At 37.4% G+C, this 18,665-nt stretch overlaps 1 protein-coding gene across 19 annotated transcripts in view; it reads left to right on the forward strand.

The window, feature by feature from the left end:
• Positions 1–18,665, forward strand: part of LOC311433677 (protein bicaudal D homolog 1) — a 294,907-nt gene that overhangs the window by 140,353 nt on the left and 135,889 nt on the right. For 10 of the 19 annotated variants that reach the window (XM_084513060.1, XM_084513059.1, XM_084513089.1 and 7 more), the window contains 3 exons: positions 2,259–2,410; positions 9,561–9,878; positions 10,834–11,024. In XM_084513060.1, coding sequence (XP_084369186.1) covers positions 2,259–2,410; positions 9,561–9,878; positions 10,834–11,024 — 661 coding nt within the window. Of the gene's footprint in view, positions 1–2,258; positions 2,411–3,503; positions 3,578–9,560; positions 9,879–10,833; positions 11,025–18,665 lie in introns of those variants that run through there. The other 9 variants (XR_014690894.1, XM_084513064.1, XM_084513071.1 and 6 more) reach the window with 6 other exon arrangements.

The following is an 18,665-nucleotide window of genomic DNA, read 5'->3' on the forward strand; positions in this document are numbered from 1 at the left end:
CTTAATGCTTTCTAGCACACTTCTCTGGTAATGCAAAATGGCCAGAGCAAACAGGTCAGTTGAACTGCAGGCACTGAAACTTTGTTTTGCTAGATCAGCACAACCAGCCAGAACATGAATATTGAGTTTCTGCACGGGAGGTGATCTTCATGAATTTCTGCAGAATGACATTTTCCCCTTTGGTTTCTGTTGAGACAGAGAATTTTGGTTATGAAGAATAACTGGAGGGGCAAGAGGAAAGGGCATTGATTGCAGTTAACTAGCTCTAGTCCTTGCACACAGTTCCCCTGTTGTGTAAAATCTTACAGGGAATATGTATGTTTCCAATACTGAAACAATTAATTTATTTTTTATAAGCCTACCATTAAGTGGCACAGCACATATCTTTAACTCATTTTTATTCCTAAACAAAGGAAAAATCTTGAATAGGTGAATTCTGTATTTGAACTGCCATAGTTAAGGGACAGTAGTCTGGCCTTCTCTTGCAGAACAAAGACATCTGAATTCCTGCTTTAGGCCAAAGCAGAACTCAGTTTGAGCAACAGAGCCTAGCTCTGCTCTCATAAATCACTTCTGTCTCATTAGTGACCTGAAAATTCTTAAATTAATCTGATTTAATAATACCTGTTAAGAAGGAATTTGTCTGCTGACTCACTACATTCTAGATTTGTTTTAAAAAATATATATTTGTTAAACATAATTAATCTTTCTTCTCCATGTTAATTTATGTGTTAATTTTTGCTCATGGCTGGAAACACAGAAAGCTGATGATTTCTGTTTTCTTCTTGCTAAGGCGTAGGATGGTACCATCCTACATTATAACAAAGCATATGTCATCAAGGCTTCTACAAACCCTAAGTGGCTTTTGTTTTGTTTTATTTTACAATGTGTTGCTGATAATTTCAAGTTTGACATGAAACAATAAATATTTAAAATTTCAGGAAGTTATTAGCATTTTTTTTAATTTTCTCAATGTAAACTAGTGTGAAAGTAGAGAAAACTTTATTGCTGGATATATAATTGAAAAAAAAAAGGAATTTTTATTTTAGTGTGGCCATTTGTAACTGCTGTTTCCCCAGGTACAAATGAATAGAGTTGTGTTTTAGTAGGAGATGTTAATAATGTCCTTTTCTTAAGAGGCATTGTTAGTGACAAGATTCAGAAAACTGAGTTTAAAATCAGTTTCCAAGTATTTGGTCATTAGCATCCCTTTGCTGGCATCTTTGAAATAATGTTTTCCACAATTCTTTCCCCTTATGATGGTTCACAAACCCACAAGATCAACAGGGAAAACTCATTGCTGATATGAAATGCTACAACTTATTCTGCACTAAGTGAAGTGAAAAAATAATACCCGCCCCCCTCCACTCTAGGTAAATTCAAAAGGAAACATTTTTTCTTCAGGTAATTCAATGGCAATAATTTAAAATGTCTCATAGCAGTAGTGTAAAGCCCCTATAAAGTACGTATTTTGAATAAATTCAAAATGATACTACATTTCATAACTAAAACAGAAGATTCAACTCTTGTAAATATAAGACAAATGTAATTACTAAAATGTAGTTAGATAGTCAGGAAAGTGAAGAACTCTAGTGGAGGTAATGGACAAAATAAAGAAAGAAGGAAGCACAGAAATAAAGAAATAGGTGGCTACAAAGCCTTGCTTTCCTTTTAAGTGAAAATTGTAATTTACGCTTTCTTTGTTCTTTTTTTGTAGTAATTAAAGCTGACAGAATAATGTAGCTCAACAGTATGTATTGCCAGTGTTCAGACATGAAAACCAGCTGTCACACCCTAGCAATCACCTCATGCAGGGAAAGCCATGGCAGAAAGCATGAGGAAAACCAAGTCAGTTCAGCCCTCAGATACCAAGGCTGAGTCTAATGTGCCGTGTGTCCCATTTGCAACGTGGTCAGAGATGCACCTTGTTTCTCAAGGATGTGGTAGCAAATCCTTAAGCTGTAGTAACTTGCTCATTTGCCTGAGCCCTCAACATGCAGCTGAACCATTTTGCACAGACATTTAAGGTGTTGAGTTGTAGCCAGCGCATTATAATTGGCTTTGTCCTTTCAACTGCTTTCTCCTTTTCCTGACTTTATGGAGGACAACTTAAAAGATGCCATTAAAGGGCACGGTTCAGGTCTAACCTTCTTTTGCTGTTTGAATGGAGAAGGAAACTTAAAGTAAAAGCAAGCATGGAATCTGAGTTGTTATCAGATATCTCTGTCATAAGCAAATATCCTTATCTGTGTTTTCAGACAGCTGAAGTGGCATTAGCCAATTTGAAGAATAAGTATGAAAATGAAAAAGCAATGGTGACTGAAACCATGACCAAGCTACGGAATGAACTTAAGGCTTTGAAGGAAGATGCAGCAACCTTCTCATCCTTGAGAGCAATGTTTGCAACCAGGTAAGGGAAATGATTTCACTGTCTGACTCAACACTGTAAAAGTAAATAAGTGTGCAAAGCGAGAACAGACATACCTGTGTATGTTCGGTACTTAGGAGGAGAGACAGAAATTATTTTCTGCAAGGTCAAGGGTTTGCTGGATGAAGGTGAACGAGTCTTGCAGTGCTTGCTGTGCAAAACTTGCAAGCTTTCAAGTGCTACTGGGATGCATGTCTTGGAAAATAATGCTGGAGAATAGCAATGTCAATACAACCTTGAGTAAAGTGTTATAAATGCCAATATCAGCCTTCAGTCCATTTGCATTTATAGGGCTTTTTTAAGTGAAAATCAAATAGGAGATTTATATGGCTGATATTCACATTCAGAAGTACACAGTGATTCTGTCACATAAAGCTGTCGTATGGTTAATGAAGATCTTCAGAATCTTACGGCTTCATTATCATGAGATTTATTACCTACCACTAGAAAAATCTATTTCATCAACCAGCCTGTGCTGTAATCCAGCACTAATAATTGTGAGGTCACTGCAATTTCACATTCCAACATGAATTCTTATTTTCTTCAGCTGTAATATCAAATTTATTAACTTCTACACAGGATAAAAGTTTCACTTACCTTCTGTAGCATAAGTCCTCCTGACAGGACAGTAATTAATCATTTCTCTTCTTTCCTTCTTCCATACATTCTTAAAAGAGCTTTTGGTTTTAGGTGCTTTTCAAAATGTTAGCTACAAGTATTTCGTGTTTGAAGATCCAGTGCTTCCATTAATAAATTCTTAACACTCAAATAAGCAAAGAAAACAGCAATCTTGGGACTTTTTTTTCTATTATTTCTTCCCCCTCCCTCTTCTCCCTGTTTGTGATCGAACACAATGAAGATTTCTTGCTTGTGCTTTAGTCCATAAGTGATAAGACTTCTTCATGCCTTGTGCCCGTGTGCTCCCTGCACTATATAGGTGCCATCTCACCTCTTCCAGCATTCTTCAGTCTTTTGTTGCTTAGTCATGGTAGCAGCAGCAGCTGAGAGGTGGGAAGGATGGAGAAGGGGCCATTTCCATGCTGTGACTTTGGTGCTGTGTACAAATTCATCATAGGTTCATCGTTGGAAGAGTACGTGTAGTGCCATAATGGAAATGAAGAGCCAACTCATCAGGTGGTGTGAACCAAGGTAGCTCCATTCATTTCATTGCCATCTAGAGAATGCCTTCAGGAAAGCAAACTTCTGTGTGTGTTTTAGAAATGCACTTGTCAATCTTTGTTTACCGGCTCATTACTCTAGGAGGTAAATGAATGTACTAACTCTATAAGGCTACCTGGAGGGCTACTAACTCCTGAAGAGAGGTGTGGCATCACGAGCATAAAGCAAACAAGGGTCATGTGTGGAGTCTAAATCTCAGCCTGTGAGGTGAAACAAGTTTGCAAAGATTTGGAAGCTGATGCTTAAAGAGAATATTAGGTTGGTGTACTGAGTGCTCTTTACTGTATTCAGGCATCCCACATGCACACTTCTGCTGGATTTAAGGCATGCCCTACAGCCAGCGGGAGGCAGCAGCATCTTTTCTGCAAGAATTAAGCTTAAAGGGTGCCATTCATTTAGATGCCTATTATAGATATCTTGTGTAGAATGCAGTGAAACATGTCTCTTCTACAACTGTAAAAGGAATCTGTGTCACTTGCTGAGTTACCAATTTCCACTTTGTAAATGTCTAATATTAGTAGAGATAACCCCCACTCAGAGCATCGACTACTGTTGGTAAATGCCATGCAGTTGTGATTAAAAACTCACTGCAGGACCTATGGATGTATTCCTGCCCTTGAGGTCATACGTTTTGACCAGTATCTTGTAGAGACAGTGATTAAAAGTCACTCACTGCAACATCTTGCATATCAGTGGGCTTCTATAGATTTTTCTGTTGTAGAATATTGCTTTTCCTTCCCTACCCTGGAATCTAATGACCTTCATAATTAAATCAATTTTCCTAAATGTTCAAATCATTGACTCATTCTGTGTACTTCATTTGGAATAGCTTTTGCTTAATTGACAAAGAAACAATATACTATAAATGTCTGTTCAAGAAGAGAAACCTGTTTGGAAATAGAAGAATGCGAGATTCTCTATGCAGTAACATTTGATATGATAGCAACATTCAGCATTTATATATTTATACATATATATATAATATATATATAAATATTTAAATATAAAAATTTATATATTTTATATAAAAATTATATATATATATAAATGCTGAATGTATATATACATATATATATATATGTATATTTATATATATAGTCTTATGTTAAATAAAACAGTGATTTCCATGGTAATCCTGCATCACATGATACTATTGATTTTGTCCTATAGGGAGAATATCTCTCTAAAAGTAGAGTTGTTTCATAGGTCTCAAAATGATTTTACATGCTGCTTGATTGAGCAATATCCTTTTTCATAACCCATTCTTTTCTGTTCACTTGACTCTAAAATGGGCGTTCATTCTGGTGCTGAATTGTATGGATCCTTCATCATATCCACTTCATAAAGCTCATGCCACGTTATAAGGAGAGTATAGTGGATGTGTTTCTAGTCTGAACAGTAAAGACAACAATTTTCTGCAAAGCTTCCCTATGCAGAAAGCAAGAGTCTTCCTTTCTTTTTTGTGATTTTCCCTTGACACTTGTGCGTCCTTCTATTCCTCAGTTTCTTTCTTCAGATCTCTTCTGCCGCTCAAAGTTCCTTCTGTCCATCCTTATACCTCTTTCGCTCTTTTTATTTTCCTGGACTGTTTGTTTCCCAATCCAAAATCTCTGTGGTTCTGATCTCTACAGCTTCCTTCTTCCTTCTTCATTAGCCTCGATCCCTTTCTGAATTTAATTCAGACCTGCAAGAATATGTTCTTACCACAGTTCAAGCTCCTGTTTCCCCAAACACACTTCACAAAAGAAAAATAAAACAAAAGTATAAAAACTTTCTGTTATCAAACTCATGATACAGCTGCTTTTTTAAATCACTCAATTTTTACACCAACCCTTTTGGATCTTAAAACCACAAAAAATACACCACAGTTATAGGACAAAGAAATTCAATTTTTTAGACTCTTTTAATCATCTATCTGGAAAGTTTAGAGAGCTAGAGAAGGTCAGAATGTTGGAATTAACTGGAGTGATGAAATTTATCTGCCAGCTGTGAAGAACAGCTGATTGTTAAACACCTTAACTGTTCATTTTCAGGCATCATAAATGTTTTGCTTTTTAAAACTCAGTGTCTTTATATCTGTGGTAATGTTTTGGGGTAGACACCACTGATGAGGGCTCTTCCATAGTAGCACTTTTGTTGATATATTTTAATGGTGCATTAAGCCTGCTGCTGCAGCTTCTGCTGGAGAAGTCATCTTCTGTGGCTGCTTGTGGGTGGGATGCATGGAATGGGCAAAGTTTAAATTCCCACCTGATAGCAGGGCTATGTGGTGCCCGTCAGATTCACAGCTTCTGTCTACTTATTTACTGTGCTGCTTCTGATATTCCCAGAGCAGAAAATGGTGTGAGCCTTTCCTGCCCCTTCTGTTGCTGCCCCTTGCCCCAGCCCCGAGACACTGACATGGTGTGAGCTGTGGGGTGGTGATGCTGACAGCCAGTGCTCCTCTAGAGGGCAAATAAAAAACAAATTCTTTAAAACTCTAGTTTTTCCATCTAGAGTAGGGGTTGAGCTGAGAGGGGAAGGGATAAAATGTCTCGTGACGAAGGAGAGAAACAACTGTCTGTACAGAAGGATCCTGAAGGGATTCAGAAAGCTAATTTTACTGAGTCCCTGCATACTTTTATTTTCCTATGCTAAATAGATATTCAAAAGTAGAGAAATATTACTCAAGATATTACCATACTCCAGACACTACATGTACTGATTTTATTCTCTACCCATCAAGATGTTTTCTTATGATTAATACTTAAAGAAAATTTGTGCTGAAGACATGGGTTAAGAAGTATGGACAGATCCCAGAGCTATCCTGGATGAGAAAACATTCATGAGCAGAAGAGAATTATGCTTATGTGGTAGAGCCAGGATTTCTCACTGTCAATGTCACTGGGTTTAGCTCAAGCTCTGCTATGATTTGTGTGACTGAAATTCTGCCTAGGCCTGACTTGGTATTTGGTTTGCATTCCTAGATGACAGAGAAATATGAAAAAATCCTACGTAAGCTTCTTGGATCACTTGATACAAAATAAACAGGCTTATGCATCTGTCTGCTTCCTTTCTGAGACAGGAGAAATAAGAAATATGTGAAAACTTGACACTGCATAAATCTTAAGACCAACATACAAGATAATTTACTAGTCACTTGCAGCTTACACCCGTCATGGGACAAGGGAGAAACTGTGACAGAGCTCTGATGCAGGAGGATGTAACCTAACCTGTTATGAACTACTACTCTAGCACTTCTAGAAGATCCATTGAGAGCTCTGGTGTATCCTGGAGCCCTGCTTGTTCTGCAGTGGTCCACACCATGCCAGAAATCCTCTCTCTTAAGAGCTCTTAGCCTTTTTCTTCCTCTGTATGCTGTGAGACTTCACCAATGTTTATAAAATGTATGGGTAAAAGGCAATATGAACATGTGTAAAGCTTTTTTTATTTTTTAATTGGAAACACCTTTCTTTTTATCCTTCACTTGCATATATCAGGCAATATTTCGTTACAGGACCATGTCTGCAGGCAGTGGCTACCTCCCACTACGTGGAATAACCTTCACTGCTGCAGACTTCAAGAAGATCTGAGGATGTTAATTCAGCAGTTTCTAAAGTCAATTATGGCCTTCATTTGACTGATTTAGGCTTAACCTTTCTGAATGCTATTTCTCAAAAAATATATGCGCTTGAGCAACAAAACACAGAGACAATGGGCCATGTGTTCGTGCAAAATAATAGGAAACTTCGAGTTGTGGTGGAGGTCAGATGACTGGAACCACCCAAACACTGCAGTGAACTGCCAAGAATGCTGGATTGCTATTGTGGGGAGACTTCTAGGAAGGGCATATAGTTAGCGAGAACAGCTGGAAAATGTATTAATGAGATTGTTTTTGTTTTGAGTGTGAGGCCAGCTAACTGCATCTAGCATATCCACATTTCTAGGACTATCTTGTTATTGTTCATAGCAGGTAGTGAAAAGCATTTTTGCCTAAATCTGCTTTAGTGGTATCCACCCTCAGGAGGTTATGTTTCTTAACTGCTCAGTTATGCTCTTTTTACAAAGCAGATGTCTAGATACGAGAACATATTTAAAAGTCTGAGGAAAAAAAATAAAAAAATCTTCTAAAAAGAAAATTGGCTTATGGGCATACTAAAGCAAGACAGTTCATTCCTTTAATGGCACAGTGCTACAGGTGTTGCTGCAGATGTTACTTTTTAATTTTAATTTTTAATAGAAAGCATATTTGAAAAGAAGTCTCATCTAGACAAGAGGAGAGCAGGAGAGAAAAAGAGGGAGGTGGATACAGGATCCGTCTGTTTACAAGAATGAGTCTTTAAAACCCTGGTAACTCAGACATTTTCTATTTTAAATGAATTCATTTTAATTTCTAGAATGCTGGCTTATTCTAATATCTCTATCAAAGAAACTAGCTAAGACATCAATAAACATCTCATAACTTGCAGTAGAAATAGGTGCAAGTTGAATTGAAGCCAACCAATAATTCAGAAATCTCTCTCTTCCTCAGGCCTAAAATACAGATACTTATGCTTTTTAAGGTCCTGTAGAGAAATATAATACTGAAACTGTAGCTGAAGCTATGGCTGGCTGAGTCATTTTGCTTCCAGTTAAAGTGCCTAAATTATTCAAAAGGAGAGTGCAATATATATATGTGTGTGTGTATGTGAGTGAAGAGTAAGTATGAATTTTTGAGTATGCTTTATTTCTGTTTCTGAAGGAGAAGATTAAAATTACAAACAAGTTTCATCACTCAGTTTGTAATAATTCAAAATTTATTGCTTCACCCATTTGGAGAAGGAAACCTAAAATTATTTTCTTTGCTTGTTTTCTGAGAATGGTACTGATAAAAGTAAATCATCATCCATTACGCTATGTAATTACACAGCATATCTACTTAGATTTAAACATATCACATGTGGGGAGGAAATTTAATGAAATCTGTATTATTTAATGTGAAAAAATGTTAGATGTCGCCACAAATGTCTTATGGTTAGATAGTGCTGCTAGCCATGAATCATTTCACTGATGGTATACATTTTTCACTCTTGGTTGTTACTTGTTAGATGGTTCTATTTTTAATAAACCAAAACTATTTCACTTCAAAAATTGACTAAGAAATTCTGAAATGCCTTGCTCTTCGTGTTAACTTAATTGAATCATTTTTAAAAAGCAAGACTAAGTTGGATTTGATCTTAAATGCTAACAGACTCATATCAGAAAGGTGGTTTTATTTCAAAATCTATCTCAGCGATCTAAAGCTAATGAAAAAGAATGAAAAGTTTTTCATGCAGATAAGAGAGGCTGAGGGTTTAAAAGGAGTAAGTGTCCATGACATTTCATATCTGAGCACACCTCCAGAAGGCTCAACAGCAAATGTGAAATAGTTTCCAAGTGTGGGGCTTCCTGAATATTACTGCATTAACCAATTAAAAATGGCAAACAAGTGAAGGTTTCTAATTTCACAAAATCTGATCTGTGAAGTGTTCAAAATACTTAGTCTGTTTTTAATCATTTTTTGGGTAATATTTTTATGTAGTAGATATTACTATCTGTGGAACATACTACTATCTAATAAGTAGACATCTGTATCCATGGTGAGTTACCAGCTGAACCAGCCCCCCAAGTTGTTATTTATGGGTTAACCTTGGGATAATCCCAAGCCTATCCTCCATTTGCTAGTTATGTGCATTAGAAGCATATTATAGTCATAGAATACTCTGATATTCTAGACATAGGTTATACTGCTGAATGGGAAGTTTCGGCATTCAGATCCAAGTAGGTATTTGTTCAAAGTGGGAAGAGAAGTTGTCAGGCTGTCTGCTTGCAGGGTTAGGTTCAACAAAAGCTTGGATCTGAATCCATGCTTGCAACTGAGGCCCGGTAATATGATCACTGGTAAAGTTGGTTCTTGGACCAGTTCCCCAGATTTCTGCCTTGTTTGTTTTCCCAGGTGTGATGAATACGTCACGCAGCTGGATGAGATGCAAAGGCAGCTAGCAGCTGCAGAGGATGAGAAGAAGACACTAAACTCTCTGTTGCGCATGGCTATCCAACAAAAACTTGCCCTTACCCAGCGACTGGAGGATTTAGAGTTTGACCATGAGCAGTCCCGACGCAGCAAAGGCAAGCTTGGAAAGAGCAAGATCGGCAGCCCTAAAGTAAGTGAGGAGGCATCAGCCACCGTGCCAACCATAGACACTTTCCTCCTGCATAGTCAGGGCCCACAGCAACCAAACTTACTGGTCAGCAGTGGCACTCAGAGGAAAAGGTATGCATGCAGTGATCTTTATAGTACAGTGCAGTGGCCAGACTTTCATTAAAGTCGTTCACTGAATTGTAAACATTATTATTTTTTTGTTTTGCACTTGGGGAGAAGGAGGTGGGGAAGATATGAAAATGAAATTCAAAGCCTGGCAACATGTCATTCTGATCCTCCTACTCACAATGTTATTTCTTCCTTCTTAATGCAAAGTTTTTGCACTATTATCTGTCAGTGTCTCAGTGCATCTTGTATGTCTTTAATATTACTGTGAATGTATTTTCTTTAACAACTCTCCCTTAAGTTTTCCTTAAGGTTTTCCATAATGAGCATCTGAAATAAAAAAGGATTGTTCTCTATGAGCATTTCAATGCTTAACACAAAAGAAGTTGCATCGCTTTGTTAAGCTTTAGTGCTCACTTGCTCTTCATCAGCGCAAAAAGAATACAGATGTGTTCACTCCGATCAATTTTTCTGCATAGGAGCTAGCAACCTTTTGAAGGGGGATGGCTGCAATTCATAAACTAATGCAAATATTTTGCTGTTCAAGCAGTGAGTTCTCATCTTGTCTTGTGACTGTCCTGTCAAAGCTTTATAGGTGTGGGGATCTCCATGGTTCTGAAGATGAAAAGGACTCTCTGTTAGAGAAGTCCTAGATAATCATTCCTTTTTCTTGTACGTTCTAGTCACAATGCAAAAAGCAGAGAACATTCAGGGAGCCTTGTACATATCGACTCCAGGATATTGAGATATAAGTCAACCTCATCTCCTCCTCCCCTAATATGGACCAGGATTTCCCATGCAGGCAAGGTGCTCTGCTGTGGAAATGACATGGGGTGGCAACACTAGTTTGTTTTTACCTGTTAATCAAATTAACATGATGTTGTCATTCGTGAGGCTTTGAAAGGTAATTAAAGTAAAACTCTTTTGTTTCCATATGTATTTTTCTTGGATCTCCTGCAAGACTATTCTCACCTTCCCTTTGTGATCAGAGCCATCCCAGGACTTCAGGGACCTACCTCCAGAAATTATTAAGAGCCCCCCCTCATCCCGCTTCCACAGAATCATATCTTCTGAGGGGCCCCCCTTCCATGAGTGAATTCATCCATGGGCACCGTCTCAGCAAGGAAAAAAGGTTAACCGTGGCCACACCAGGTAAACATTTTTTCCTTGGGTGCATGTGGTGCTGAGTGGTTAGCAGAGCAGTGCGTCCTCCCAACACTGCAGATGCAATCTAATTTGGGCACCTTCTTGTGACCTGAAAAGCAAAATGTCTCCTCCTGTGTCACCTGCAGCAGGAGCTGACATTTTGCTCGCTGTGGCCCAAACTGGTTCCAGATGCAGTGGGGGAAGTCCTGCTGTGGAATAGGTGGGAGCAGTCCTGCTGGCATCTACAGAGGCTGCACCCCTGTGCCCGGGTGGTGCTTGGTCTGGTGGTTGTGTTGGTAGTCCCCACAGAAGACCCAAATCGAACAGAGGAGTTAGATGGGTGAGGACTGATGATGGAGTGGCTGGCGATGTGCACGAACCTAAGCAGTGTCCCTCTCCTGATGGCAGCAGAGGTGTTTCTAAGGTGTAGTGTTAAACTCACTGGAGGTTTAGTTTATAGAAACTGAATCGTTAAGTTTATCTTCACAGGAAGCTTTTGCTCTTCATTTTCTGCCAAACTGTAGTATCTGCTTAGAATGATATGTAGAAAGGAAATGCGAACTGAATGTCATTTCAAAGGTTGTGACATCTCTCTGTTCCTGACAAAGTAATAATTACTTTTCTTCAGTGCCCATGCCAAACTTCCAGCCTTCAACTGTGCACACCCTTGTCTGGTGATAATTTTTTTTCGTTCATTTGCTTTGAAATCTCTTATACACAAAAAGCTTAAGTAGAAAATGTAAAAGTTAAAGCCCATAATGTGCTTTCTGCTAAAGTAACAGTCTGTTCTGGAAAGCTGAACAATGCCATACAATACATTATATCTCAGTGCCAGCAAGATATATCTCAGTGCCACCTTTGAGAAGTGCCATGCAAGTAACACTCAGAGGACAAGTGTAAAACCGCAGAGTCTAAACAAAACCTTCTCTTGTTGAAGTAAATAAACCGAAGAGCTGTTTCCTAGAGGGGGAAAAGGCAGAGTGAGAAAAGTAAAGACTTCAACATTTATAAAATAAATGGTACTGAGCTTTCAACAACTCCTTTGTATTCTGTTGGCAACACTCCAAAATATGCGGGCATACCCACCTGACTTTAGAAGAAGCTTGTGTGAGCAGTTATACCAATATTCTTTTGATTTGGAGAAGGCAGCAGTATGCTAAGAAAGGGAAACCCACGTGCTCATTTTCTACCCTATAGACAGGAATCCATTTCCTAAACACTGGCAGTGTCTCTTGTGTTCCTTCCTCTTCATCCTTCAACAGAATAAGAATGGTTTAACTTCTGATGGACACTTACCTCTCTTTAAAGAAGTGGATTTTGAGTTTCCTGTATAACCAAACACTCCGCTTTGGAATTCCAAGGAAATGAAAGGAAGTAGACCCCAAAATGACAAATCTTCTATCTTACAATTTACAAGACTTCTAATTGTAATTGCACTTTTAGTTTACAATTTACAATAGATTGTGACACCAAGGAGAATCATTAAGAATCCTTAATTCAAGGACTTGATCTTTGTTTGAAGACCTGTGACCTCTGTATTGTATTTGCATGCTGATGGTTGGAAGGAGTAATGATTTAAAAAGAAGAATGCTCAACAGATGAGACAAGTTTACTGTTTTGCAAAATTGTGAGTACTAACCATAAAATATGTGATTTTTTAATATGGAACTCTGGGTTCTGACTGTCTTCATGCACTATATTTTTGTCATCATTTTCATAGACCAGCATGTGATACCTCACAGAGCATCATAGGTTCACAAACTGCTGATTGACACTGACACAGTCTCTGACTTTTTGTAATAACAGAGACCAAGGGATAAAGCAGCCTGAAAAAATAGAGTTGTCCAGAAAATAATGTTTATCTGGAGTCTCACCTGCCACCATCTCTAAATATTCATAGTATAAAGGCTTGTGACAGTACTACTGATTTCTGTGAGCCTAACACTTTCAAACCAGTGATTTTTTTCAGCACATTCATTCCATTATCAGCAGGGCTCATGTCAGAATCAGGTCGAGAATTAGCATTGATCTTACCAATTTCTTGAAGATATGTTGTTGTTAATAGAACAAAGGAATAAGTATAATAAGATGCTATTCTACTGCTTGCAGAGTGAATGTTTAAAATGTCTGCCTCATATCAGAAAGAGATTCTTTTCCCAAATGATCTGTGCAGTAAAGCAAGTGAGCAAGCAATGTAGCAACTCCTACCTGCTTCTTCATCACAGAGATTGCAGAAGAGCAACATCCAAACTCAAACACTACAGAGCAGAATACAACTTGATTTGAGGCTGTGTCCTCACAAGTGGAGGAGGAATGATTCAGGCCTAAATTATTTTTTATTTTTTCATCTTTTTAAAGTCCTGAAAGGTTATCTTTACATAAAGATTTCACCCACGTGATGTGTGGGCTTCCCTATTCTTCCATTAGCTCCCACTGCCATCGGGGCTAGGAGGCTGTAGCTGTGAATGCATTTGATGGAGACCAAGAACCAGAAGAACTGAAGTTGGTAGAGAGACTGGGCAGGTTCCTCTGTCATATGCTCCTCCTGCAGTCGGCAGGCCACGCCTGTCCTCTTGCACTTTCTTCTGGACTTGGTGTTTAGAAGAGGCTGACCTCACCATGCTCTGCCCCCAGCTTTGACTGGCTCCCTCCACAGAAAGCTGGGATTACTTTTTCTGCCTTCTTCAGAGAAGAACTTCATGAAGACTAGTGAAGACCAACTGAAGTAAAGACCTCTCAAGAAAGAGACGATCATTTCTTTCTTGGCTTCCACTTAACTGTCCTCAGCTTTAAATCAGCACGTGTGTCCTACTGACATCAAGCTGTGGCAGTACGAATTTAGGAACTAATGGCTCCTAATCATTGTGGCTAAAAATATCACTCAGTCTATTTCCAAAGTATCATGTTTTGTTTCCCCTAGGTAATAGCACACATTTAGCTTTGCTGTGTGCTGCTTCTTCCCTTCTGTTATTAACCTGTATTTTTACAGTTTAAAATCTTTATTCTTCTGATAGACAGATCCAGATTGCATTTGCTCAACACAACTCCAGCCTTCTTTTGCATGTGGCTATGTTCATGATTACATGAAGAATTCAGGGCATATAGAAGTCCTAACACTGTTTTTGATGGTGTAAAAATGCATTAGAAATGACCTTTCAGTTGAAGTTGCATTCAGAAGCCTTTCAAATTTCCATATACAGGGCCTGAAAACAAAGTTGCTAGATGCCTCCTACTATCCTACAGTCCCAGATATGAACTGTGCTTCAAGGAAAGAACAGGACAGAAGAAAAATCTACTATACGTGCCCTGATACTGTTCTTTTTTCTGTCCATTATTTTAGCATGGACATTCTCAAAGTTGAATTTAAAGTTATCTAATTTTAGTTTAAAATAAGGATCCTTGTGTTGATGTATCTGAAAATAAAGGTTTCGTGACAGGCTCATGAAACAAAACATAATCAATGCCTGCAGCATTCTTCCTTAAACAGGGGTGATTTAAGGGTCAACCATGATCTGTCTGAGAGTCTCCCCTTCACTGTGGTGCCCCCCACACAAACTGTGATAGATGCTTCTTTTCCATATTGTTTTAATTTATAGGTACCACAGGACAAATTTCAGTATCTAAATCTTACACAGAAAAACACTTAAAATAGTGCTAGTGTTAAAATCAGTTAATTTTGCAGAGTTCGTTTTCTGAAAGCACATTAAACCTGAAAGTTTGCTTGATTTTCAGGTGCCTTTCAAGGCTGGTTTACAGAAAGGCATTTACTTTTCTTAAGAAGAGACACAAATGGAAGATACAGACAGCACAAGGAATACCATATAATAGCACAACTGCTCAAGCACTAAGCTTGACACATATCATACATAATTAAGAGTATATAAATATATATACTTTTAATATGCAGTCATCAAAGATTAATTTCTGCTGTGGCTCTATGCTTACATGAAAATCAAATATAATTAACAATTTGAAACAACTAGTTTTTGTTTTTGGTTGTTTGCATTCTTACAAAAAAAAAATAAAAAATCTAAATTTATTAAAATTCTAACTGGAAAGAAATTCCTATAGAGAGTTGCTAATAGAGTCTCCAAGAGCTAAGTTAGAGCAACTGTAGGTAGAAATTATTTCTTAAAGCTGACAAGAAAAACAAAAATGAAATAAATTCAGTCACCCAAATATGAAAGTCCTAAGAAGTGTTCCAGTTAAGTCAGAAGTCAAGGGGAATTGCTTGAGTTGTCTTTGTTAACCACCCTTTTCATAGAATCATAGAATCACTTGTAGTGCTTCCACCTGAGAAGAATAGGTTGGAAACCTGGGAACGTAGGGATGTGTTTGATATAGCACAAACAGTTTTAACACTGCAAGAGTCTGCTGTCTTAAGACTACAAAGACAGAGAGTCTGTTGAGTAGGGTGGTCATTACAGGGAGGAAAGGCTTTTGGTATGAAATATGAGATGTTGGATAAACTCTCCAGACAGAAAGGTTGAGCAATACCCTCTGTTGCTATTCCCATTTCCTCACTCTGGAATTTGAGCTTTTTCAAGGTGCAATGTTTAGAAAATTATTTTTCAGAAATATTCTATGGGATGTTATTCTCTGTGAAACCAAAAGCTTATGTTCCTTCTCATTCGTTTTTCTTAAAATAATGTTGTGGAAGTTACCATACGGGACAAGATTCTTGGATTCTGTCCTGGCTTCTTCACATTGTATAGGCAATGCAAAGACATGGAAAGCACATTCAATTGGAATATTTTAAGTAGAAAGTCCTGGTAGGAAATGAAGCTGGTTTTACCCTCCCCTTTTGAATGAAGGGATTGGGCAAATAGCTGAAGGAGGTTCAGGTTGATGCTGCCCTCCGCAGTGGAGGCTCTCCACAGAGATGACCCATGCACCTCACAGCATTGGAAAGGTAGGGAGAATATGTTTTTGATAGTAAATTTGAGTCTTCTTTCATTAGGTGGTGATTAAGTCATAAGTTCAAGGTCTGTAGCTCTGCACATTATTTTTTTTTTAGGAATATTTTACAAAAAGTATTGTTCTAGCTTTGCTTTTGAATTTAATTACCAGAGTCACAAAGCTCTTTACAGATTTCTGAACCTTGCTACTGTAACCACTACTTCAGTACCTAAACTTTGCTTTTTTTATGCACTTCTTTCACTTTTGAAATGGCAGGGCTGTTAGAAATCTCAGCACCGAGGAAAGCATAGCTTATTTTGAAAATTATTGTGGAAGAAGTTCTTTGAGGAACATTATCAGATGATACCTGAATTTTGTTAAGAGGGTGTTTTGTAGATCTGCATGATTGCTTAGGTCATCCCATGAACAGTTTTCCACATATTTTTTTTACTTTTGAGAATGTTGTGTCTGAGCTTGTATAATCAGGCAGGCTACTGGCAAATGCAAGGCTCCTATGCTACCGGTCTTGTGTGTCTCTGCTCTCCATGAAAAAACAGATATGATGGGATTTTATCAGGGTTTTTAAAAGTTAGGTTTATTTATTTTGTTGTTTTTTTTACTGAACATGATGCTCTTCAGAAAAAAAGATAATTCAGACATTATTATCTATATTCACTTTTTGTTCTTCATTCTTCTATTTTCTGTGGGTTTTGTAAATATGCCATATCTGTGTATATAATTGTTCATTGTTTAATAAGTGTTATTAGTGCATATATACAGATATATGTATATACCTTCTTGCTCTTGGGGCCATGTTGTGCATCTGAATGCTCATTTAACTAAGCTTAATGAGCATTACATGTTTATGCTATTTCAAGCATGGTACATTGTCCTTGTGGAGGCCGTTTTGAATTTGAAAAATAGTATCCTTGCCAAGGACATTAGTTGGCTGTAACTGATGAAGAAATCAGCTGGCTAAATGTACTTTTACCTCTTGGTGCCACTGTGAATAGGACCCTTTTGCTCTACGCTTTTGCTTTCTTATATTTAGCTTTCCAATTATCACAGATGAGATCAAAGCCATACATTTCATGCTGTTCAATATAATTTAGCTACTTCAATATAATTTAGCTATTATGGCATGAATTCACTGCAGTTCTATGAACATTTAATTTTTATTTGTATTTTTCCCTGTGTAAAGAAAACAGTTCCAAAATAAAACCTATTTTTAATAGAAAGCCAAATCTGATTGTTAAAAGGTTAAAAGAAAAAAAGAAAAATAAGAAAGAGATTGCAGTGAAACCCATGCCTTACTGTTGTATATTTTCATTAAAAGGTTATTGACATTTTTATCTCTGTATCCAAGTTATGGTGTCATTGTTAGATGGAATAGTAAATATTAACATCATTTGTTGAAGTTATTTGATAAAAGTTTATTAGAGTTCTGGTTGTTTCTAGCAAAATAGGTACACAGGTGACACGTATCTGTAAGGTGTGTTACCAGATATTTCTTTCTATGAAAATTTTGGGCTTTGGAATCCAGTGTTATTAACTGAAACACCTCTGCAAGTCTCTTGAAAATTTTGGTAACAAAAGTCATCTGTCTTTATTTTCTTTTATGACAAGGTTTAATGTGGTTTCATGACTTACTGATTTTTTACCGTCAAATATACAGGCATATTCAATATTGTGCTTCTCATCTCATAAAATAGGCAAAGCAGAAGTGAGTATCTGTTTAAATTAGACACGCTGATATTTTAGCTCTCTGGTAGAGCAGTTCCTTAAGATGTTGTGATGTATGGAGTAAGCTCACCAGCAATTCTTTAATCAAGACTAGTATCCCTAATTGTAAGTATTTCCCTGTCTGCATTTTTAGGGCTATGAAAGCTTATAGTTGTACTTTATGTTTCTTCCAAAGCCTACTCAAGGTACTGTTCCCACTAACTTCAAGTTTTGGATCAGGCCCTTTACCTATAAAATAGTGCAAGTACTTTTTGTTTGGATGTATTTGTGGCCTTCTGAAATGTATGACACTTATGTTTCCATGAAAGATGAGTGATCGACAAGACAGAAGTATGACGATTTCTGTATTTTTATGACCTTCCTTTTCCTCTTTTGCAATGTTTAAAATGTGTGCATCTTTTTAGTGAATAAGTATTTCATGACTCATCAGACCTTTCCAAATGTGCTTTTTATGAACTGTATATAAAAGAAAGGAACCGGATATATATATGTGTATATTCAGCTTCTACCCATCCCCATTCCTACTGTTTTACTAACCCATTATTTCCCTTCTTGACAGATTTAATGAGGAATTATTTAAAGAATTCATAGAAACCGTTTTAGAAAATCACATAAATACATCATGATATAAAAAGTGTGAAAAAACCTACAGAGCTGACAAGAAGTCTCTTAATGTTCTTTGCCCAACCCTGGAGAAAAAAATGCATTTCACTAATTTTGCTAGTGACTAGAAAAAAACTTCCTTTTCATTTTCCCCCTCCCCTCTCCTTTAATTTTTAATAGTATTCTTAATACGAGCTATAGCAAAGGGCAAGGCTGGCACATAGCTTTGATAGCTCAACATACAGTCGCAATCACATTATTACTGAAGCACATGGGCTAATAGGGAAATAGCTCTTGATGTTGGGGATAATTCAGGTCTAAAAATAAAGTAGAAGTCAACTCATGCAAAATAAGGAAATAAAGGGTGTGTGTGGGGAAGTATGTTGTTACTGTTGTAGAGTT

Source organism: Aythya ferina (assembly GCF_964211825.1).
Source record: "Aythya ferina genome assembly, chromosome: 1".
Lineage (NCBI taxonomy): Eukaryota > Metazoa > Chordata > Aves > Anseriformes > Anatidae > Aythya > Aythya ferina.